Raw genomic sequence first — 24,733 nt, 5'->3', positions numbered from 1 at the left:
ACGTTTTGACAATTAAAACCCAGATGATTGTGCTTTCTCCTGACAAGTACTGTCACAACCCCGAACTACGGATCTCATTGAGTCAGGCTCTGATGGAAGTGTTAGTCTCTGCCTTCATAAAGGGGACATTTCACACTGATCAAAGACCCGCTGCTTGCAGGAGTGGTCAACATCATCCCACCCTGCAAAAGAGAGGCTGAACCATCTCTCTGGAGTATTTTCAAAGCAGCTACAGTGGCATCCGACACTATTGCCACGTGCCAAATGTTCAACTGTAAAGAATGATACCAGGAAAGTGAAAGACACAGCAGAGAGTCTGCCTGGGTGGGACTACAGACACCTGAATTCTAACAGGCAGAGAAGACACTGTGTTCAGAATGTGCCAGTTTCAGGGTTGAATGTTCCAGATGGACCAGTCCAGGTAAACCTTATCTGTATAAAACTGCAGTATATGCTTGACAATAGTCAAAGTCATAGAATCCCAGACTGGGTTGGGTTGGAAGGGACCTTAAAGCTCATCCAGTCCCAACCCCTGCCACAGGCAGGGACACCTTCCACTAGCGCAGGTTGCTCCAAGCCCCTGTGTCCAACCTGGCCTTGAACACTGCCAGGGATGGGGCAGCCACAGCTTCTCTGGGAAAAGTCTGTGCCAGCGCCTCAGCACCCTCACAGGGAAGAGCTTCTGCCTCAGAGCTCATCTCAATCTCCCCTCTGGCAGGTTAAAGCCATTCCCCTTGGCCTGTCCCTACAGGCCCTTGTCCAAAGCCCCTCTCCAGGTTTCCTGGAGCCCCTTTAGGCACTGGAGCTGCTCTAAGGTGTCCCCTTCAGGAGCCTTCTCTTCTCCAGGCTGCCCCAGCCCAGCTCTCTCAGCCTGGCTCCAGAGCAGAGTTGCTTCAACCCTCTGTAAAGCATTTTGCCAGGAGACAGCACAATCTGAATTAGCTCAACTGCTCATCCCTCAAATAAGAGCTCAGCTGAACAGCTCCTCCTTGTTGTTCAAATATTTAGGACAAGCCCTTTCTCTCCCTCGGTCCTACATGACCACACACACTCCTTGCACAGAGGAGAAAACCATTTTCTTCCAAGCTGCTTGGTAAGCATTTTATATTATTGTAAATACAGCCAATTTCAAGCTTAGAGCCATCTTCTTCCTAAGACGACTTGTGTGGATGCTGCTGAGCCAACCTGGGTGGTTCTCCATCAGAAGACTCAACTGCAACATTCCCTTCTTACCCCAAAATACAGTAATCATTCAAAATACCAGCTACAGCTTAGAGACATGGTTTTTATCATGCTCTTTACAAGCATGACAGTCAAATAAAGCTTATCTTATAAATAGCTGGTAAATAAAGCCCCCTATTAACACTATTTACATGCATAAACATTAAGAGTGTGTAAGTTTGAACGTCCTCCACTTAAACTTTCCACCTAAGACATGAAAATGGTGACATGTAGAATGTATCAACCCCTGTTTTATCAAAGCAACAGAGTAGTAGTTTCTAGCAAAGCAAAACCAGGTGAACATTAGAGTATGTCGATAACACATTGATCAATCTGCATCCAGGAAAGTGCTCCCGATGGTTCCACACCTTTACCATTTTTCCTGGCTTTTGTGGCTTTTCCCAATATTCCATTGGTTTTCTCAATTAATTATACCCCTCTGAAATGAGGACAATATTAGCAAACCTCTCTAGTTACAAATTCCTTTGTTCTTCAAGCTTCCTTTGAACCAACAGGTAGAATAAGGTTCAAGCTAGCTCTGGAGACTTAAATGAAGTGGAATTTCTTCCTGCTTACTTGGTCTTCACAAGGGGAGGTGGGAGGGTTTCCTTAACACCTTCCCATCCTTTCAGTGCCTGCTGAAGGAAGACTTTCCCTCATAAACTGGGTTTATCCCTGTGCTTTCTGCTTGCCACACAAGTGGTAACCTGCTTCAGCAGGGTACATACATCAGACTTTGTTTTTCTCAGCTTGCTGCAATGGCTTTTTAGTGTATTAAGGAATTTAACACAATTCAGTAACCACAGTAATGTGAGGTGTACAAATGTTACATAAATTATATTATTCTTTTAAAACATCACCATAAAAATCTTTACAACTGGTTAAGAGGTAAGATTTAACCTCACGCCCTTCAGCAGGTTAATTCCTGACATACTCCCAGCCCTAAAAACGTCATCTTCGCACTACACAAACCTCAAGATGAATCCCTGGCTCTGTAAAGCTTAGAGACAGCACTTAAGGAGCCAAAAGTCACCTGGATTTGCCAAGTGCCATTACCTGTGTCATTGCTCTTACCATAATGCTGTATTTCTAAGTAAGACATGATCCTGGCTGCACAGACAATACCAAGACTGTGGTTTTGTGGATCAAAAGACACATGGAACATAACCAGAGGGGAAATGGTAACCCATTACATTTGACTATCTATTTGTATTTTCTGAAGCAGTGAAAATGCTTTAAACTGAGAACTATTTGCATGTGACGTGCCATCAATGGCACAGCCAGAATTAACCTCCCACTACAGAACTATGTAAAACAAGGGGATGCTGTATTTTATAGATGCACAAATCTTCATCCTTCTGAGCATGCAGGTATCAATCAGCGCAATACTTCCATTTATTATCAACACATGTGTGGTGAGTCCTTGTCTGAATACCAACCAAATCACAGTACCAAAATCAGATCCAGATGACTGATACATGAGTGAATTGTTACTGTACATCTCTCTGCTCAATTTAGCCTGTTTTCAGGCTATTAAACCTCCTTATTTAAGGTCTTAATGCTCAAAGAAGTATTTTACTACCAGGTATGAAGGTGTCCACTCTTGCACATGCAGAAATACTGTCTGGTTACTCAAAGTTAAGCTGGGATCTTCTACTAACGGGCATGCAGAGTGTTGGCCACAACACAGCCCAAGGCTCAGGATCATTCATAGCAGGGATTGTTGCCACAACAGCTCATCACAACCACACTCCAGCATTGCAGAATCATCCAACGTGCATATTGTACCTTGATCAAGTACTTTTCCCATCTGTCTGCTGTGACAGACTTGCCAATCTTTCTCATCAGTTTCAAGTGAAGCTCCACCAATTCTTTTGGAACTGCAGCATTGAGAGAGAGAAAGAGAGAGAAAAAACAAAGTTGTTATGAAGTCTGGTTATGAAGCAATGTTATGAAGCAAATATACTTCAATGCTAAACACTGATAACACCAAAACACTGTGACAAACTGAGACATTTTGACTGAACATAGTGACTTGAGCTCTTAAAGATGGAGGAAGGTTAATTTAATCCCGTTGGATTTGCACTTATGATGATCGTTGTCCTTCCTTACCTCAAGGAAACAGACCCCAGTGATAAATATGTACCAATTGTGACAGAATGAAACCAACTGGACAGGAATGACACCAGTCAAACACCTACAAAAGTACTACTGTGAGCAACACGCTTGCAGCTGCCTCCAGAAACCCCAAATCCATCTTCTGCCCCACAACCGGAACATCGCTGAATCCAACCTCTGCTTGACACAGGAGAAACATTCCAGAAGCTTTGTTCTACATACTTACTCTGTAAGTACTGGAGGGACAGAGAGGGACTGGAGATATGGGGTTGAGGGATGGAGGAAAGAGCTGCTGCTGAGTACAGCTGCATCAGCACCATCACAGCATCAACGTTTTCCACCCAAACTGTACCTCCCTCTTTGTGTACGCTCCTCAGATACAGCTTCAACCTCTCCTCTGAGCTCACATCTGTGATTTCGGAATCAATCTGGCACCACCAAGTGGCAAACTGGCAGAACATCAATTCTATAAGCCAGGGAGCAGAATAACCTTTGAAAAACACAAACCCAGTTATTGCCAAAGCAACTCGAGGTGCTCAGTGCCGTGAGCATCCTCATTTGTCATCTGCTGAGGAGAAGCTCAAAGAAATGAACTCGTCAAGTATCTTTCTCTGCTCTTTGCATGTATCTTTGTTTTCTCAAAGCATTTCCATAACTCTCTGCACACACACTTTCAAAGCTGTAAACCCAAGAACTTCTATGATCATAATTTATGATCATATGATGATTTATTATGGTTTTTCTGATGGTCCATGAGCATTTCTTGACACAGAATAGAGCTGGGACACTAAACATTACTGAGATGCCATTTCTTTTACTGTTCTATTCAGTATCTGAGTATCTGTATGAATCTATTCAATCTTTAACTTGAATACACCTGACATTTGTGGTTCAATCATAGAATCCCAGAGTGGTTTGGCTTGGGAGGGACCTTAAAGCTCATCCAGTTCCTACCCCCTGCCACGGGCAGGGACACCTTCCACTAGAGCAGGTTGCTCCAAGTCCCTGTGTCCAACCTGGCCTTGAACACTGTGTAACACTGAAGCTGCATAACTTTAACCTACTTTTGTTCAGGATAGAGAGAGAATTATTGACAAGAGTTCATTGAAGCAGGACAAGAGAAGAATCATTTTTACAACACTTCTAATCCAACTTGTAACATACCAAAGATAACAAACAGGAGATGTAACTACTTCAGGGTTGCGGTGGTGTTTGGTTTGTTTAAATTAAGCAGTAGACATCTCCTTTGTAAGATACCATCTCTGTTCCAGTGGGACCTGCATCACTCATTCCAGGAACTCATATAACAACCTAATCACATTTTGCCTTCTTTTAAATCTTACATAAGGGAAGGAACGACACATAGAACACATTTCACAGCTACAGGTTGGGCGGAGAAGAGATTCAGAGCAGCCCTGCAGAGAAGGACTTGGGGGTGTTGGTTGATGAGAAGCTGAACATGAGCCGGCTTCAGTGTGCGCTTGAGCCCAGAAACCAACCGTGTCCTGGCCTGCATCAAAAGGAGCGTGAGCAGCAGGTCAAAGGAGGTGATCCTGCCCCTCTGCTCTGCTCTTGTGAGACCCCACTTGCAGCACTGTGTGCAGTGCTGGTGTCCTCAACAGAAGAAGGACACGGAGCTGTTGGAGCAAGTCCAGAGGAGGCCACGAGGATGATCAGGGGCTGGAGCACCTCCCGTCTGGAGACAGGCTGAGAACATTGGGGCTGTTGAGCCTGGGAGAAGAGAAGCTGCGTGGAGACCTCAGAGCAGCTTCCAGTGTCTGAAGGGGGCTACAAGGATGCTGGAGAGGGACTCTTCATCAGGGACTGGAGTGATAGGACAAGGGGTGATGGGTTCAAAGTGAAACAGGGGAAGTTAAGGTTATATATAAGGAAGAAGTTCTTCTCTGTGAGGGTGCTGAGGTGCCGGCACAGGTTGCCCAAGGAAGTGGTAAATGCTTCATTCCTGCAATGTTCAAGGCCAGACTGGACAGAGCCTTGGGTGACATGGTCTAGTGTGAGGTGTCTCTGCCCATGGCACAGGGTTGGAACTGGATGATCTTAAGGTCCTTTCCAACCCAAACCATTCTGTGATTCTATGATTCTATGAACCTTTCTTGCCCAGAAGCCATTCTGCACAAGGTTATGTGAAAGAAAGTATATAAGTACCCTAAATCTGAGTGACATTCTCAAACTGATATGAAACCTTCACCTCTGGATTGTAACACAGCAACTCTCTAAAACCTTCAGAGAACACACTTAAGAGGTGGAGAAAACACCAGGACTCTGTGCTAAGGGCTAGGAACAAATACAAGCACTACTTGTAAAGAAGAACTGTTCCAAAGGAGCAGGAATCATCAAACCATGGTGCCATCTGTTAGATACTTCCCTAGGAAGAAGCATGAGCCAGATGGGCTGAATCACTGCAGGTACCATGACAAGGCTTCTGGTGGAGTTCAGCCAGTTTGAGTCCTGCACTTTCCTGAAGGGCAGCTCTTGTGTGGCCTCATCCAACATCCTCTTGAGCACTATTCCATCTACTGCAGCATTTCAGGGAATGTCCCTGGCAGCAGACCCATTTCTAAGAAATTTGGGAATGGTGTAAAATTGGAATGAAGAGGAAAAAGTGTGAACACATGGAAATCCCAACATCTAGTTAGAAAAGCTGTAACTTGAACGCAGGCACAACCACAGATTAAAGACCTGACTGTGGGCACCCATTAACACCTTCCACAGAACCATGACCCTGTTTCACCTCTACTTATTTTCCCTGCCAACATGAACAGTTTCACAGCTGAACACTCACTGAAACAGAATTGAAATGAAGGAGCACAAAACCAGAACATGCAGGTGACAAAGAGCCCTGGGGCTGGAGGGAAGATTGGGGAAACTTGGTATTTGGAAAGTGATTACAAATGAAAACCTACATATCAGAGAAGGGCTGGAGTGCTGGATACAGAGGGAAGAGCACAGAATCAGAGAGTCGTTTGTGTTGGAAGAGACCTTAAAGCTCATCCAGTTCCAACCCCCTGCTACGGGCAGGGACACCTTCCACTAGAGCAGGTTGCTCCAAGCCCCTGTGTCCAACCTGGCCTTGAACACTGCCAGGGATGGGGCAGCCACAGCTTCTCTGGGAAAAGTCTGTGCCAGCGCCTCAGCACCCTCACAGGGAAGAGCTTCTGCCTCAGAGCTCATCTCAATCTCCCCTCTGGCAGGTTAAAGCCATTCCCCTTGGCCTGTCCCTACAGGCCCTTGTCCAAAGCCCCTCTCCAGGTTTCCTGGAGCCCCTTTAGGCACTGGAGCTGCTCTAAGGTCTCCCCTTCAGGAGTCTTCTCTTCTCCAGGCTGCCCCAGCCCAGCTCTCTCAGCCTGGCTCCAGAGCAGAGCTGCTCCAGCCCTCGCAGCAGCTCCGGGGCCTCCTCTGGCCTCGCTCCAGCAGCTCCACGTCCCTCTTGTGCTGTTGCCCCAGAGCTGGATCAGGACTGCAGGGGGGGGGCTCCCCAGAGCACAGCAGAGGGGCAGGATCCCCTCCCTGACCTGCTGCTCACGCTCTGGGGGTGCAGCCCAGCACACGGGGGGGTTCTGGGCTCAAGCACACACTGAAGCCGGGTCATGGGGAGCTTCTCCTCACCCAACACCCCCAAGTCCTTCTCCTCAGGCTGCTCCATCCAGTCTCCCCGAGCCCGTGTTTGGGCTGGGATTGCCCCAACCCAGGGGCAGGACCCTGTTGAACTCCATGACGTTCACATAGTCCCACCTCTCCAGTCTGTCCAGGTCCCCTGGATCCTATCCCTTCCCTCCAGCATACGATGGCCTTGGTATAAACTTGGCACGATAAATAACTGGGAGGACAAAACCTCTAGTGTGAACCAGCCAAGAAGTTACAGTGCCCCTCTGACAATAACTGTGATAAGGAGCCTCATATTCACACAGGAAGCTTGGCATAAAAAGAACGTGAAGGATTTGACGTCTTCACAACAAGAAAGAGCAGTAGTTCCTGTTCTAAAGAACAATTTCAAGAGCTTCTTTTCTAGCTGAGTCACTTGCTGAGTATCATCATCCTTCCCAAGTTGTGTGCCCATAAAAAATAAAAAAGACACACAGGAAAGGGATAAAACCGTAACGGCTCTGGCTCCCGAGTGAATGAAAAGAGCAATCAAACATGCTGTCATCAAAGCCCAGATCAAAACAGAGAGAACAAGTCACCAAGTAGCACTTTTATATCCTGTTCCTAGAAAGATCTTGGCAGGCATTAAAACAACAAACAAACCACGCTCACATTGAAATGACACTGTTATCCCAGGGAAGCACTTTGAAATCTGGATGCTCAGCAGCTACAGCATTTTCATACCCGTATCCAAGTACCTTGACATTGCTTTGCTGAAGAAATACCTACGAGAAGAGTCTCTGCTTGCCTGGACCATCCAGAGTAAATGCCACTAAATACTATCCAGCAATGTTAAGAGTTTCATCTTACTGCTAAACCCATCCCCATGCAGGGAGCCCATGACACCACATCGTGCTGATTGCAAAGGAGCTGTGACCAACGTGGACAGTGCTTGAAACTGAGCCCTAAAAGCCTTTTCCACCCCATTTAGTAAGTTGTGTCACCAACCTAACAGACCTTGCTATCAGAGCTGCAGACTGGCCTCACTGCATCAGGCCTTGCTGCAAGTGAGATATGACTTAAAATTCAGCCCTGATTTTAGCTGTGAGATTATTTTCAGATAGTTAGAATTTATCACCTATTTGTCTAAGTTGTAATGAAGCACCATTGCTCTGCCCACAATCACAGAAGCACAAAAGGGTTTGGGTGGAAGGGACCTTAAAGCTCATCCAGATCCAACCCCCTGCCACGGGCAGGGACACCTTCCACCAGAGCAGGTTGCTCCAAGCGCCTGTGTCCAACCTGGCCTTGAACACTGCCAGGGATGGGGCAGCCACAGCTTCTCTGGGAAAAGTCTGTGCCAGCGCCTCAGCACCCTCACAGGGAACATCTTCCTTATATCCAGCCTGAACTTCCCTTGTTTCAGTTTGAACCCATCACCCCTTGTCCTATCACTCCAGTCCCTGATGAAGAGTCCCTCCCCAGCATCCTTGTAGCCCCCTTCAGACACTGGAAGCTGCTCTGAGGTCTCCACGCAGCTTCTCTTCTCCAGGCTCAACAGCCCCAATGTTCTCAGCCTGTCTCCAGACGGGAGGTGCTCCAGCCCCTGATCATCCTCGTGGCCTCCTCTGGACTTGCTCCAGCAGCTCCATGTCCTTCTTCTGTTGAGGACACCAGCACTGCACACAGTGCTGCAAGTGGGGTCTCACAAGAGCAGAGCAGAGGGGCAGGATCACCTCCTTCAACCTGCTGCTCACGCTCCTTTTGATGCAGCCCAGGGTACATCTCATTCTTAAGCTGTTACCTAAGCTCTTCTGCTTCTTGTTATAACTACCATTGTAAATCTGACCTTAGTTCACAAGGTTTATCCATGCACAGACATTTCTGGCAGATGAACTCCATTCTCTAAGCATGGCAGCATTTAACTTCAAGTGAAAGAGCATATATCCTGTTCATTGAACTGAACATCCTCAGTGCAGTGAAATAAGTGAAAATGAAGATTAGACATATGAAGAGTGTTGTGTGCATCGAGAGTTAAGGCTTCAGCTTCATTTACCTTCATTCACATAAATCTAGCAAGCTTCTTTTAACATTTTAGAGGATAAAGTTGCCTGCAAGTCCCGTTTTTAGTTCATTGTATGAAAACAAGGGCAGATTTAAATGCTTTTCAATTCCTTGCTCTGTTCAGTTACCAGGATCACCACCCTGGTGTCAGCTTTGTTAATTCCTCAGGTTTGAGAGTTCTCTTCAGCATCAGTGGAAGAAAGATGTTGATTAAACTCTAAAATCACTTTCTCCCACATGTCTTACTTGAATCAAAAGGCAATAAGCAAAAATTCAGAGCAGGTTGAATCAAAAGCCCTCTTCTAAAAGGAGTTTCATTCCCAAGGTTAGATTTATTCCTCAGTGGAAAAAACCCAAACAAAACAGATTTATCTCTTTTTCATTATCAGATGAGACTTGCTACAAAGATACTTTTGCCCTATTTCAGGTTCAACTTCAAACATGGCACGTTTGGTCTCCAGTCTCTGGTGATCCAACCCGCACTTCCAACAAGTCTCAGTTCAACTCTGGGATTCACCTTTTCATCTTGACTTGACTGAACAACAGCAGCAGGTGAAGGTTTCATGGCAGTTTCTCTGTCCAATACTGCAGACACCTTCTCTTGAAAACCCAGTTCTACCAACTTAAACCTCCCAATAAACCTCAGTATTCCTCACTTATCATCCCCTAAAGAAGTACAAGAATGTAACCATGCTACAAAGACACACATCTTATGTTTTGCAAAGCATCCAGCACTGACTAATGTGGAGAAATACTGAGAACTCCTCAGCAAGCACTTGGGATTTCAGCACCAGCAGCTTTATGGGAGTCTTCTTGAAGGAGCAGCATAAGGAAACTTGGAAGGTGAAGCCAACCCAAGTCATTCTGCACCAGCAGCTGGAAACGAAGAGCTGGGTGTTTGCTCTGCTCGAAGGTGGAATCAGTTCATTAAGAGATCAGCAGTGAAAATGTAGAACATTTAAGATACCAGCTATCCAGAAAGAGCCACAGCACAGTTCAGACTTGGGCAAACTGGTAAGAGAGCAACATTTCCAGCAGCTGACAAAGATTTCCATGGAAGTCACAGCTGGATGAAAGTTGTTCTCCAGATGAATTCTTGGTCCCAACCCAAAACTTTTACAAGTTTAATCCAATTAGCACAGAATTTGAGGCTTCTTTTCAATGGTTTCACAGCTATCAGCAGCTTTGCCTCCAGTATTTTGTCAGAACCTCAGGAAGCAAGTGAGAATAGGAATGTAAGAATCATAGGATCATAGAATTCCAGGTTGGAAGAGACCTCAAGGATCATCTGCTCCAATGTTTCTTGGCAAAGCATGACCTAGACTAGATGCCCCGCACCCTGTCCAGCCCAATCTTATCCAACACTGGGGAGTCAACACTTCCCTGGGGAGATTATTCCAATGGCTGGTTGTTCTCAGTGTGGAAGATTTTCCTCTTGTGTCCAACTGGAATCTTCCCAGGAGTAACTTGTGCCCATCACCCCTCATCTTTCCCATGGGACTCCTTGTCAAAAGGGAGTCTCCATCTTCTTTGTAGCCACCCTTTAACTCCTGGCACATGGGATCAGGTCTCCCCTGAGCCTCCTCTTCTCCAGCTGAACAGTCCCAGCTCTCTCAGCCTTTCCTCACACACTGCCCAGTCCTTGGATCATCTTTGTGGCCCTTCTCTGGACCCTCTCCAGCCCATCCACATCTTTTCTGTGCAGCAGGACCCAAACTGAACACAGGATTCCAGGGGTGGAAAACTTGACACAAAACAAACCTGTCCAAGAGAGCTGCCTGATGAAGTAGTCCATAAAAACACAGTGTGGGGCTTGACCTCACCTTAAGCTTAGGTCTAAAATAAAGACTTATTTAGACTTCGAGAAGCAGCAAACTGCTTATATCTTCTTGCGAGCTGATAACTGGGTCTCATATAGGGTGTAGATTCAATGAAGTTTCACTCCTTGAAGCACCCAACCCTTAACTATAAACTCCTATGAGCAAACTCATGTTTTGACCTGTTCACACCATCAAAACACCCACCCCTGTCAACATCATTCTTTTAATTGCAAGAACCAGTTATAACTTTGGGGCTGTTGCTGCTTCACAGGGGGAGCCAAGACTGTCAACTCTGGCACTGACATTATGTCCTGCTGTCCAGGCTGACTCAAAGCCAGCAAGCACCCTGCCAGGCTGGTAGCACTGTCACCTTCCCAGAGCTCAGGCTCTGGTGCCACCACAACTGAGCTAAAGATGAGGGTAACAGCCTGAAGAGATGAGGAGTTTCTACCTACAATTTGCACGTTCATAGCCATGGAATGGTTTGGGTTGAAGGGACCTTAAAGCTCACCCAGCTCCAACCCCCTGCCACGGGCAGGGACACCTTCCACTAGAGCAGGTTGCTCCAAGCCCCTGTGTCCAACCTGGCCTTGAACACTGCCAGGGATGGGGCAGCCACAGCTTCTCTGGGAAAAGTCTGTGCCAGCGCCTCAGCACCCTCACAGGGAAGAGCTTCTGCCTCAGAGCTCACCTCCCCTCTGTCAGTAGGTACTAAAACCCCACAGCACACACATGAAATTACCTGCCCCTTGGCTACCTTTAAATCCTCTTTTTAGTTAGAGTCTGGCTTAACACAGAAGGAAGAAACTTCATGCTCTTAGTTTTCTATTTCAATATTTGCAAAAGTCACCATTCATTAGTGTCTAAAATTTCCTGAGCTCTGGCCTCAGTTATAATTTGCAGCAATCAATTGTAATTATAGAACATGTGAAAAGCATTTAAACCTGAATTAATTTCACATTTCATTCATTGTGCCATTTCTCAGGTTTTACAGTACAAAAGGAATGCAAATCTCCAGCAGCCCTGTCTGTACACTTGAAAAACCTCTTCTGAAGCTAATAGCACCTTTCTTTAAAGCTTCATAGTCTTCCTTAGCCTCCTGATCTGTCTGCACAACCTTGCGAGAAGGAGCTGCCACAGCCGAGCACTAAAGTCAAGATGAAGGTAAATGAGCAATCACCAAAATGAGAGGTAGATACACGTGCCCAAAATAAAGTATCCCGAGTGTTACTGTGATTCTCAGCCCATCTCGGTGCTATCTGGTGTTTTGTTAATCTTTAAATGCCAGTTCCATGTTAATGATGAGAAGAGAGGGCTCGGGGTGACCTTATCACTCTCTGCAACTGCCTGACAGGAGGATGGAGCCAGGAGGGGGCTGGTCTCTGCTCCCAAGGAACAAGGGATGGGACAAGAGGAAACGGCCTCAAGCTGCACCAGGGCAGGTTTAGATGGAGCTGAGGAACAATTCCTTCCCCAAAGGGTGCTCAGGCATTGGAACAGGCTGCCCAGGGCAGGGCTGGAGTCACCAGCCCTGCAAGTGTTCACACCCCGTGTAGCCGAGGCCTCAGTGCCATGGGTTAGTGGTGGCCTTGGCAGTGCTGCGGAGCACTTGGACTTGATGAGCTTAAAGGTCTTTTCCAACCTTCTTGATTCTTTGTTTCCATTCTATGATTCTATATTTTGTTGAGCTAACAGCTAATTTTAACTACCCGGGGATGTGTTCATCATGAACATTTTCCCTTCTAATGCACGCTTACTTATCGCTTATATATGCACACACATACATCACCACCCGTTTTCACGTGCAGTTTTGTTGCCCACTCTCAATACTATCTGAGCCACTGGCACAGGGTGCCCCAGAGAAGCTGTGGCTGCCCCATCCCTGGCAGTGTTCAAGGCCAGGTTGGACACAGGGGCTTGGAGCAACCTGCTCTAGTGGAAGGTGTCCCTGCCTGTGGCAGGGGGTTGGAACTGGATGAGCTTTAAGGTCCCTTCCAACCCAAACCAGGCTGGGATTCTATTTTCTCCACAGCAGTGCTTCCCCTGAGGCTGCATGAGCCATCCTTCACCTTAAGCTTTTTTAAACCAACTCATTTCTGGAGTCTTTTCCCCTGGAGATATCCATGAGCCATCTGACACAATCCTGGGCAATGAGCTCCAGGTGACCTGCCTGAGCAGGGAGCTTGGACCCGATGATCCCCAGAGGTCCCTTCCAGCCTCAACCACTCTGTGATCTCCTTCCTGTTTTCTTGGCAATTAAGATTAATTTCCCATCCCATAAGAAGAATAATTAAAAATCAGGAATTCTACTTTATTTATACCACAGTGACCAATAAAAATATATCTCTTTACCCAACTTCTATTGGTTCATCACTCTCAGGTTTCTGATGCTGCTTCCTCTCTCAATCCATGACCACTTTGGATGCTGCCTCATGTTCAGTGGTTGGGTGATGCACTCCTCAAGGTTCCTCTGACCCTGTGCCAGGGGATGAGGGGGATGTCAGGGATGAGCAGAAAGCAAATCCACTCCTCAGCTGCTCCTAACTTAACATCAACAGCATGAACACAGACCACTGGCAACATCAGTTTGCATTAACATGTTGGGCTGAAGACTGCACTGGCACAAACCACACTCCATGGCTCACCTGGTTCCTCCTGACACAAAGGATAATGCCAAAGAAGGGTCGAGCATGAGAGTTCCTATTTTTGGTCGTATCAGGTAATAGAGCTGTGGAACATAAGTCAACCACTTTAATCAGTGACCTCCTGAAAGACTTTGCATCTCTGGGTAAGGATGTGTCAAGCATAAACAATCTATCCATGCTTCAGAAGAACTATCCATGCTTTCAAACAGAAAAGAGAAGATGATTTTTCTCTGGAGAATAACTAACACAACTATGAAATTACAATTTCATAAACTTGACCAAAACCAGATGTAAAAGCTCCTTGCTTCTGATTCCCTAAATCTTTGTTAGACTTTTTAACATGTGCTACTCACTGTGTTCCACTCCTGGGCTCCAACAGGAGTCTGGGTATTTTTCCCAGCTGTATTCCTGAGCTTTTTCAGCTGAGGATCTAACCCTGGCAGCTCAGCACACTTCCACATCATCAGATGCTCCAGCACATAACTTCCTAACATGAAAGTTCTATCATATTTCATCTTTATTGCCTGCATTTCACCAGGGTTAGATTTCCACCTTTCAAACTGTTTCTACTTGACATAAAAAACTTGGGACATTCATTCACAGTCATAGAATGGTTTGTGTTGGAAGGGACCTTAAAGCTCATCCAGTTCCAAGCCCTGCCCCGGGCAGGGACACCTTCCACTAGAGCAGGTTGCTCCAAGCCCCTGTGTCCAACCTGGCCTTGAACACTGCCAGGGATGGGGCAGCCACAGCTTCTCTGGGAAAAGTCTGTGCCAGCGCCTCAGCACCCTCACAGGGAAGAGCTTCTGCCTCAGAGCTCATCTCAATCTCCCCTCTGGCAGGTTAAAGCCATTCCCCTTGGCCTGTCCCTACAGGCCCTTGGCCAAAGCCCCTCTCCAGCTTTCCTGGAGCCCCTTTAGGCACTGGAGCTGCTCCAAGGTCTCCCCTTCAGGAGCCTTCTCTTCTCCAGCCTGAACCAGCCCAACTCCTCACATTTACCTTCACCACCCCACTCCCATTTGTCAGACAAAGATTCATTCACAGACCTCTACTAACTCTGCAAGCTCCATCAGTGGTTTCAGTCCTTGATTTATGACTAATCCTTGTCTCCCTTCTCCCAAAGCTCCCTTGTTATCCTATCACTTCTCCTTATTGTCCTGGGTGGCTTAAGCCACAACACTCATCTGCTGCTACCCTTCCCTAACCTTCACACTGATTGCTAACATGTTATTTAGGAGCTCAGCTAATACTGTCTGCTACAGAATGTGCCTAATATACAAACATATTTAATCTTAAGTATTTAATTAAGCTTTAAGTTTAATTACACATCTAACTTTAAGCTTAAATATACACTTCAAGGGGTAATTTTGCCACCTACTGGAAGCACCTTTTGCAAAGCAGGACATTCACATGGCCTGGTTGAGCTAGTTCCCTTTCAACTACCACCTCCAGGCAATTTTAGGTGAGGGGTTTTACCACGTAGCTCTCCCCTTGGATGCTTCCTTGCACTGCTGATAACTCCAAGAACACCACACCACAAGCTCTGGGATCAAACTAAAACTTCCACACTTCTATCAGCCGCTAATGAATATGGCTTTTGTGATGCATCCCAGCTTGTTCTCAGGAGGAAACCCTCCTAATCCTGGGAGTCATTACTACTAAAAGGCAGTGAACGTGCCCTGGCACTTGTGCTACCAGATAAACTGGGGATGAGCTGGAAAACAGCCAGAGCAGCACCAAAGGGATACTGAGCAGAGGACGAAACCAAGCGACTATAACAGGCAAACTTCATTCAGCAAACTACTGGGTCAGGATTTTGCCAACCACAACTGTTAGGATAGGAAAACAGAGCTTAAAACAACCCCCAAAATGCCACAGAGCTTCATGCTGATAAACCCCATTTTCCGGGAAAAGGGGATTATTAAGGCTAGGATTGATGAGGTACGACTTGCTTGTTATCCATTCTTCAAGTATCACTTGAGCCTGGAAGTTCAAGGGGAAGCAAATGCTTTTCTCTAAGGTACCACAACATCTAAATTATTATAATGGAAAGAAATCAAATACTAAAGCGCAGCTGCTGAAATACTGGAGTCTTTAGAAATAGCCCTTCCCTCATTTTGAGAAATGGTTTGTTTTCCCCAGACCATTACAGACATCAACAAGGTCACTATTTCTATTGTAGTTCTGAGAAATTCTCTGCTGCTCGAGCTCCAAGAGCTTTGTTTGGCTCTGGGGGAAGAGAAATAACTCTCTCAGGCTGATGGCACACTGCATATGAGAGAGAAATGCTAGAAGCTACTAAGTACTCATTAAAGCTAAAATGTAGAACAACTGAAGCAAAGGGGAGTTCATTGATTTGGGGAGAAGGAAGGAGAGGAGAAAAGAGTAATGAAATAAGGAGGAAAGACCATCTTAGTGTTAGCCACAGATCTTGTGGCTATTCCACAACTGGAATAAACTGTGCTCTTCCTGCAAGGCTGGAAGTAACAAAGAATATAACACACCTTTGTGTGAGTTTTATTGTTTGAGCCAGGACGCAGATGATGGACACGGAGCTGTTGGAGCAAGTCCAGAGGAGGCCACGAGGATGATCAGGGGCTGAAGCACCTCCCGTATGGAGACAGGCTGAGAACATTGGGGCTGTTGAGCCTGGAGAAGAGAAGCTGCGTGGTGACCTCATAGCAGCTTCCAGTGTCTGAAGGGGGCTACAAGGATGCTGGAGAGGGACTCTTCATCAGGGACTGGAGTGATAGGACAAGGGGTGATGGGTTCAAACTGAAACAGGGGAGATGTAGGTTAGATATAAGGAAGAAGTTCTTTACTGTGAGGGTGCTGAGGCGCTGGCACAGGGTGCCCAGAGAAGCTGTGGCTGCTCCATCCCTGGCAGTGTTCAAGGCCAGGTTGGACACAGGGGCTTGGAGCAACCTGCTCTAGTGGAAGGTGCCCTGGCCCATGGCAGGGGGTTGGAACTGGATGATCTTAAGGTCATTTCCAACCCAAACCAGGCTGGGATTCTATGATTTATTCATCACCTTTCCATCCTCTGCCCCTCTTTGCCAGTTCAGTCCTTCAGCATCTCCCATCCTCTCCTTCATCCCACCAAAGGAAGTCTTTCTGTCACTGTCTTCTGCCTCCAGCAGGATGAGATCACCAAGTCACTAAGCAGGTTCTCTTTCCCCCCTCAAAACTACCAGGTTTCTGCCTGAGGGATGCAGTCTATCAGCTACTGCAGAGCACAGAAACACCACAAATAGCTACTCTGTTTTAATCTTTGTATCAACAACCCTATGAGTCTTCCAGAAGTTCTTCTCAGGCCATAAACAAGCTAATCCTAAAGTCACCTTCAGGATGGGCTCAGAAGTGGCTGTACCTGGCAGCAGGCACTAATAGCTGCACACACATATCTAACTGTTCTTACACCAGCCGATACTACCTGGAAGTAACCTCAAGCAAGAGGTTACTCCTCAGCTTCTGCAGCCCTCTGAAGGTGGCCAGGTCCAAGGACAAGGATTGGTGGTCAGAACACAACTTCCAGCTTAGATGTGATGATGTGTCCCTGTCCATGGCAGGGGGTTGGAACTGGATGAGCTTTAAGGATGATCTAGAAAAATCAATCACATTAAGAGAACACTCTGCTTCTCTACCCTCTTCTTTAGGAACAGACCTAATCTTGAGCTTGAAAGTCTGCCCAACTCCTTGTCATTAGATCTGGTTGGCTTTTGCTTGCTATTTTAAGCAGCTCAAAGCTTCAGCTATGTTTCTCCCATACAGATATTCAACATCACTTTAAACCAATGCTCACTGTTAATGCCTTCAGAGAATGGTGAGGACCCTTAAACTTAATGCTGTAAAGCTTTCCAGGGGTATTGCAATGCCAACAGAAATACCTGACATAACCCACTGAAACAAGTGGCTTCAGCAGCTAAATTCATTTGAAAAGAGAGGTCTACAAGATTTAGACAACAGACAGCAGATTGTAAACCAGAACTTACTGCTCTGAAGCTCCAAAGACTATATATTTTTAAGTTTCAGGCATCCTCTACTGAAATAACCTAAAAAAACTGTAAGTGGTTTGCTTGGGGTTTCCACAAGCCTTTACTCTCAGTTAATTTTAAACAGAGAAAAGGGGAAGGGGAGAAAAGCTTTACCAAGATGGACCTATTGCCATCTGCATCTCATCAGGTCTTTTTATCCACCACTTCAACCCAAGCCAACATGTGAGGAGTGTTTTTATGATCAAACTCCAAACAAACACAACACATTCACAGGATCATAGAATGGTTTGAGTTGGAAAGGACCTTAAGATCATCCAGTTCCAACCCCTTGCCATGGGCAGGGACATCTCACACTAGACCATGTCACCCAAGGCTCCGTCCAACCTGGCCTTGAGCACTGCCAGGGATGGAGCATTTACCACTTCTCTGGGCACCCTGTGCCAGTGCCTCAGCCCCCTCACAGGGAAGAACTTCTCCCTTATATCCAACCTGAACTTCCTCTGTTTCAGTTTGAACCCATCACCTCTTATCCTATCATGCTGTAATCAAGTTAAAAACTTCGAGGCTGGGTCTGGCAGGATGATTGTCAAGAGTCAAAGGAGATAAAGATGCTTAAGCTGCAGTGGGAATATGGAAGAGTGCCTCAGACTGGAAATGCCAACCAAAACACACCGCCTGTTTTCAAGACCAATCATTGTTACCAGCAAGATTTTGATGCTGGTTTGTTATTTAGCTGAAAGAATATGTAAAGCACACATACATGTAACCAACAAACCCAACCCATCGTGCTGAGCTGAGCTAACACAGCCTCACCTCCTTTGGAAGATGCCATCATCTCCAGGAGAGGTTCCCCCATTCATGCACTGGGGAAGAGGCAAAGGGCAAGTGGTTTGTGCAGTCATGTGTAACCTCAGATCTCTGCTGTGCAAGCTGAACACTGGACTAATATTTTCAGTCACAAGAGACCAAGTGCTTAATTAACATTTACACCAATTCTCAAGCTATTTACCTCCACAAATGAGGCAGGATTTGATACCATGGGTCCTTAAACACAGCCATAAATACAGGCATAGCTTTTGCTCCCCTCCATCACATAGATCTACTGTTTGGATTGTTGCAAGTAAAAACTCTTAGTTAAAAGCCTGTATTTTTGTTAGAAAAAGGAGAACCAATATTGGTTTCCTGTGATGGTTTGTTCCACTTTGCCCAGTTTTGCCTTTGGTAGGAAGCAGAGTCATAGGAGATACAGCACTGTGGCACCCTGCAGGGTCATCTGTATTGGTACCTCAGTTTTGCAACTAAAAGTACAGCAACACAGAAGCAATGACACCTCCCAGCTCTCCCAAGTTCCAGTTAAAACCATATATTGGGCTGCTGTGCTGGTTTTGGCTGGGGTAGAGCTCATTTTCTCCATAGTAGATTGTATGAGACGATGGTTTGGATCCATGCTGGGAATAGTGCTGATCACACAGAGATGGTTTTGCTGCTATTTAGCAGCGCTTACACAGAGCCAAGGCCTTTCCTGCTCCTCACACCATCCCACCAGTGAGTGGGCTGGGGGTGCACAAGGAGTTGGGAGAGGACACAGCTGGAACAGCTGACCCCAACTGACCCAAGGGATATCCCACACCATAGGATGCCAGCTCAGCACATAAAGCTGAGGGAAGAAGGAAGGAAGGAGGATGTTGGGAGTGATGGTGTTTGTCTTCCCAAGTCACCATTACACATGATGGAGCCTGTCCTGGAGATGGCCGAGCACCTGCCTGTGATGGGAAGTGGTGGATGAATCCCTTGGTTTGCTTTTGCTTTACCTGTTAAAGTGTCTCTATCTCAATCCATGAGTTTCCTCACTTACCCTTCTGACCCTCTCCCCCATCCCACCAGAGGAGAGTGAACAAGCTGCTCTGTGGGGCTGAGCTGCCAGCTGGGGTTAAACCACAACCATCCTTTTTGGCACCCAACACAGGGCTCAAAGGGTTTGAGATAAAGACAGGTTTGATCAGAATGTTCTAGTTCATATTTATAGCTGTTCTTACTGTTCAGCTATTAACTGGCAGGCTCCTTGCTTGCCACGGGGCTCACTTGCCTTGCTGTGAATTCAAGTCTAGTGCTTGTGAGTGGCTGCTTTTTGCTTTGCTGCTCACTGTAGTGGTGCTCATCTCCCTCTGCTCTGCCTGGGAACACTTGGTAACAGCAGGGGCCATGTGCCTGGGCTGGCAGATGGCCAGGGCATGGCTGCTGGGTCTGTACTGCTGCACTGGGCAGGCTGGAACTCCAGTGTCAACTCCAGTCGAAGAGACTGGCACCTGCGGTGAGCTCACATGGGAGCAGGACACCCTCAAGGTGTGGATGAGTCCACACTAGAGCAGGTACATCTCAAAGCATCTGTGGCCATGGTTCCGCGTGGTGCAAGAGGTGGATCTCTGAAGGGACTGTGGCTCAAAGCCATGTCCATGCTGGAGAAGGTGCATCTTTGGCTGAGGGTAAGCCCAAGTGGAGCAGGGGCAAGGGAAGGAGACTGGAAATGCATCTAACTTGTTGTAAGCCAGGATTTGAGTTGCACGTTCTAGGAATTACTACAACAAGAACCACTTGAACCAGTGGAGGACAAGCCTTACAAGTGCAGCAGTGACCAGGGCTGGCTTTGGTGCCCAGTAACTACATGTGACACCACCTCTCCTGCTCTGAGTGAACCCCATCACAGATGGAGCCCAAAGTCAAGGGCTAAATTAACTCAGTGGATGTTTTACAGACATTTCAAGGGGTGACCCACAAACTAAGGCAAAGATCCCTGTATCAGATCAAAGGTTGGGAAGGGTGGTGGTTAGTGAGGATGTACTGGAGGGTTCAGGACCTGAGCCTGACATCAGAAGTATGGAACAAGGGGTGGAGAATGTGGTTTTGGCTGAGATAAATTTTCTCCATAGCAGCTGGTATGGGGCTATGGTTTGGATCCGTGCTGGGAATAGTGTTGATCACACAGGGATGGTTTTGCTGCTATTGAGCAGTGCTTACACACAGCCAAGGCCTTTCCTGCTCCTCACACCACCCCACCAGTGAGTGGGCTGGGGGTGCACAAAGAGTTGGGAGGGCACAAAGCCAGGACAGCTGATCCCAACTGAAACCAGGGATATCCCACACCAGAGGATGCCAGCTCAGCACATAAAGCTGGAGGAAGAAGGAAGGAAGGAGGATGTTGGGAGTGATGGTGTTTGTCTTCCCAGGTCACCATTACACGTGATGGAGCCTGTCCTGGAGATGGCTGAGCATCTGCCTGTGATGGGAAGTGGTGGATGAATCCCTTGGTTTGCTTTTGCTTTACCTGTTAAAGTGTCTCTATCTCAATCCATGAGTTTCCTCACTTTTACCCTCCAATACTTTGCCCCATCCCACCAGAGGAGAGTGAACAAGCTGCTCTGTGGGGCTGAGTTGACCACGACACTTCCTTTTGAAAACACTCCCACAAGAAACCATTTACTTCTTGAAGCATCTCAACAAGCAAATTCCGAGTTAACCATGGCACCATCCTGACACTCAACTTTGACCCTTCTCAAGAAGATTGTCACCATTGCAACCCAAGTCACAACACTGTACATAAAGCAAGAATCACAGGATGGTTTGGGATGGAAAGGACCTGAAGCTCATAAGGACCATGGCATTCTTAAAGGCAAGACAATTGTCCTCCAGAAAACCAAATCTTCACCAGCCAACTTCCCAATAGCCACCAGCCAGGAAGTTCAGCTATTTTATCATAAGCAGCAGCCTATTTCCACACCTCCCAGTTGATCCCACCATTCAACAGCAAAATCACCACCACACATTCCTCTTGTCCTATTTGAGCCTGATTTACATCACCCCCCAAATCCCAAAGAGCATTTCAAATTGGTTTGTGCACTTCAAGACAAGACCACACCTGTGTACACACAGTTAAAACATCTCACCTGCTACTAATACAGGTTCATTTGATATCTAAACTTGTCAGACAACTACAGGAAGTTATTCCTGCTCAAGCACTGCTGTCACTGCTATTTGTCTTGAAATTCTCCGGTAGAAGAGAGAATACAGCAAAGTTCAAGTGCTTCCTGAGCCTTAAAAGCCTAAAATGCCTTTAAGAAACACTTGATCGCTTCCTTGTTGTCCGCATCTGCTCAGCATCCTCGCAGCATCCCTTCTGTAAGGGAAGTTAAACCTTGATTCCTTAATAATGGACAAGTTCTTTGTTGTAATTATTAACAGGAAAGAAAATACGAGTGTTCTACAGCTACTGAACAACACTCAAACGAGTTCCTGGTTCTCCTTGAGGCTCCTAACAAAGAAAATGACCTCCACTGGTGTCTCCCAAGAGTAACTCTTGAGACAAGCCAATCTAGGCCATGTTGAAAAACATAGAACCAAAAAAAACCACCCCAAAACCACTATTGGAACTGCTGAGTATCAAAACAGGGCTAAAGGTAACCAACAACCCCCCACACTATTGATTCTCTTCCCTGATTGCAAAATTAATGTGGGGAGGAGCTCCAAATAGCCATTACTTCATAGCGGCTTTCCAGTGTCTGAAGGGGGCTACAAGGATGCTGGAGAGGGACTCTTCATCAGGGACTGGAGTGATAGGACAAGGGGTCATGGGTTCAAACTGAAACAGGGGAAGTTCAGGCTGGATATAAGGAAGAAGTTCTTCCCTGTGAGCGTGCTGAGGCGCTGGCACAGACTTTTCCCAGAGAAGCTGTGGCTGCCCCATCCCTGGCAGTGTTCAAGGCCAGGTTGGACACAGGGGCTTGGAGCAACCTGCTCTAGTGGAAGGTGTCCCTGCCCGTGGCAGGGGGTTGGACCTGGATGAGCTTTAAGGTCCCTTCAAGCCAAACCATTCCATGATTCTATGATTCTACTAAGATTTAAAAGTTGCTCCAGACACAAGAAATTCAGAAAACACTTCATAGGTTTCACATCTATTTGCTCACATTTTATTATGTATCACTGTCAATGCAAATCCACTGTCAAGCAATGCTGGTATCCAAAGTGAAACTAAATGTATAGAACTGAAATCAAAATCCCTTTTGCTATCCAAAGAAAACTACATACAGTTGGTAAATAACAGATGTTCAGCAGAAAAAAGGACCACTTCAGTTTTCAATCAATGTTTAGCAACTTTATGACTTGTACACTTAAAAACAGCATTTTGAGGACTAATGGAAGTAAATATTACGTAGAGAAATCCAGTCACTGCAAGCGTTATCCCAAAAGCATGGTTTTCACAAAGGCCAAGTGCAGGGCCCTGCCCCTGGGTCAGGACAAATCCCCAGCACAAACACAGGCTGGGGGAGACTGGATGGAGCAGCCTGAGGAGAAGCACCCCATGACCTGGCTTCAGAGTGTGCTTGAGCCCAGAACCCCCCATGTGCAGAGCTGCACCCCCAGAGCATGAGCAGCAGGTCAGGGAGGGGATCCTGCCCCTCTGCTGCACTCTGGGGAGCCCCCCCCTGCAGTCCTGATCCAGCTCTGGGGCAACAGCACAAGAGGGACGTGGAGCTGCTGGAGCGAGGCCAGAGGAGGCCCCGGAGCTGCTGCGAGGGCTGGAGCAGCTCTGCTCTGGAGCCAGGCTGAGAGAGCTGGGCTGGGGCAGCCTGGAGAAGAGAAGGCTCCTGAAGGGGACACCTTAGAGCAGCTCCAGTGCCTAAAGGGGCTCCTGGAAACCTGGAGAGGGGCTTTGGACAAGGGCATGTAGGGACAGGCCAAGGGGAATGGCTTTAACCTGCCAGAGGGGAGATTGAGATGAGCTCTGAGGCAGAAGCTCTTCCCTGTGAGGGTGCTGAGGCGCTGGCACAGACTTTTCCCAGAGAAGCTGTGGCTGCCCCATCCCTGGCAGTGTTCAAGGCCAGGTTGGACACAGGGGCTTGGAGCAACCTGCTCTAGTGGAAGGTGTCCCTGCCCGTGGCAGGGGGTTGGAACTGGATGAGCTTTTAGGTCCCTTCCAAACCATTCTGTCACTCCATGATTACATGTTACTACAACGTATCATGACTTTAGCAAAGAGTCACATCAAACCCCATAACTTCTGATCAACAGGACACCAACATGCTTGATACCAAATATGAGATACAAGAAAAAAATCAATCACATTAACACACTGTTTCCCTACTCTCTTCATTAGGAACAGACCTCATCTATGATATAATGTACCAGGTCACAGCCACCAGCATCCCAATGCAAGCCCCATGAGTTGGTTTTATCAAAGGAAACTCCTGTCACATACCAAGCATCAATATTTACTCAAGTTTGCTTTCCACACCTCCACTCTTTCTCAAAGATGAGAAAATGCAAGAAAAATACATCTTCAACACCAGACACAACCAAGAAAATCCCCAAGTAATCCAGAGACTACACTCCCAGCACTAAAACTGCTCCTATTTGGGGGCACTGTTCTAAAGGTCTGAGAATATCCTCTCCCCTGTCCAACAGGAAGGGCAATACAGAGAAAAGTTTAACCATTTGGTAAGTATCAAAGCAACCCATAGTGAAAACTCCATAATCCAAGTCACTAGAAAGCTGTTTAGGACATGGTTATGCAGAAATCATTGTCCTACCGACACACACACCCCCCCCCCCCCCATCATGCAATGAAAGTCATCAGGGTTATACTTGTTAATCAAATGCATATCTTGAAACACAGGTCACTATCTCACACCTTCATTTGAATTGATACTGCAGTTCACCCAAGAAAATGACTCTTCCACACCCACTTGTATCACATCACCCAGTAAAAGCATCAATTTTCTTTACAGACATCACTTTAAAAGGCATCTTTTCATTAAAAAGTCAAACAAAAAGTGTGTTGGTGGGTTTTATGAATAAGTTTTGCAACAGTTGAACAAAACTGGGCTGCTTCTAATGTGTCCTTTATATAACATAAGAGGTATAGGACTGCTGAGGAATTGAATATAAATACTTGTTTTCCAGAAAGTTAACCCTGGTTTAAAAGTCAATGCATCTCACCGGGGTTTTTCCATACTGATCAGACACTGGACAACACAAGACGACAACACATTAATCCTATTTCACTGTATTTCTGCAGTGGCTGTTGTGAACTCACAGACAGGACAACAGCACTTTGCACAAAACCCAACTTCCTTTATACAAGGAAGTCCCTGCATGCTGATTTAAACACACACACACACCCCCTTCAAAGACAGGGAGGGTTTGGTGGGGAAGGAAGGGAGAACGAGTGTGTTTTGGGGGAAAAGCAGGGGCTGTTGGACCAAAAGCAGCCCTG

The 24,733-nt window shown here is 46.6% G+C and overlaps 1 protein-coding gene across 2 annotated transcripts in view; it reads right to left on the bottom strand.

Moving 5' to 3' along the window:
• Positions 1–24,733, bottom strand: part of RSF1 (remodeling and spacing factor 1) — a 57,682-nt gene that overhangs the window by 31,357 nt on the left and 1,592 nt on the right. The window contains exon 2 of one of the 2 annotated variants that reach the window (XM_030477702.1): positions 3,010–3,101. In XM_030477702.1, the coding sequence (XP_030333562.1) occupies positions 3,010–3,101 (92 nt within the window). Of the gene's footprint in view, positions 1–2,803; positions 3,102–24,733 lie in introns of both variants that reach the window. The other variant, XM_030477703.1, reaches the window with a different exon arrangement.

Source organism: Strigops habroptila, chromosome 2 (genome assembly GCF_004027225.2).
Source record: "Strigops habroptila isolate Jane chromosome 2, bStrHab1.2.pri, whole genome shotgun sequence".
Lineage (NCBI taxonomy): Eukaryota > Metazoa > Chordata > Aves > Psittaciformes > Psittacidae > Strigops > Strigops habroptila.
Note: the sequence above shows the minus strand (reverse complement) of the source record. Positions and strands in the feature narration are given on the sequence as shown.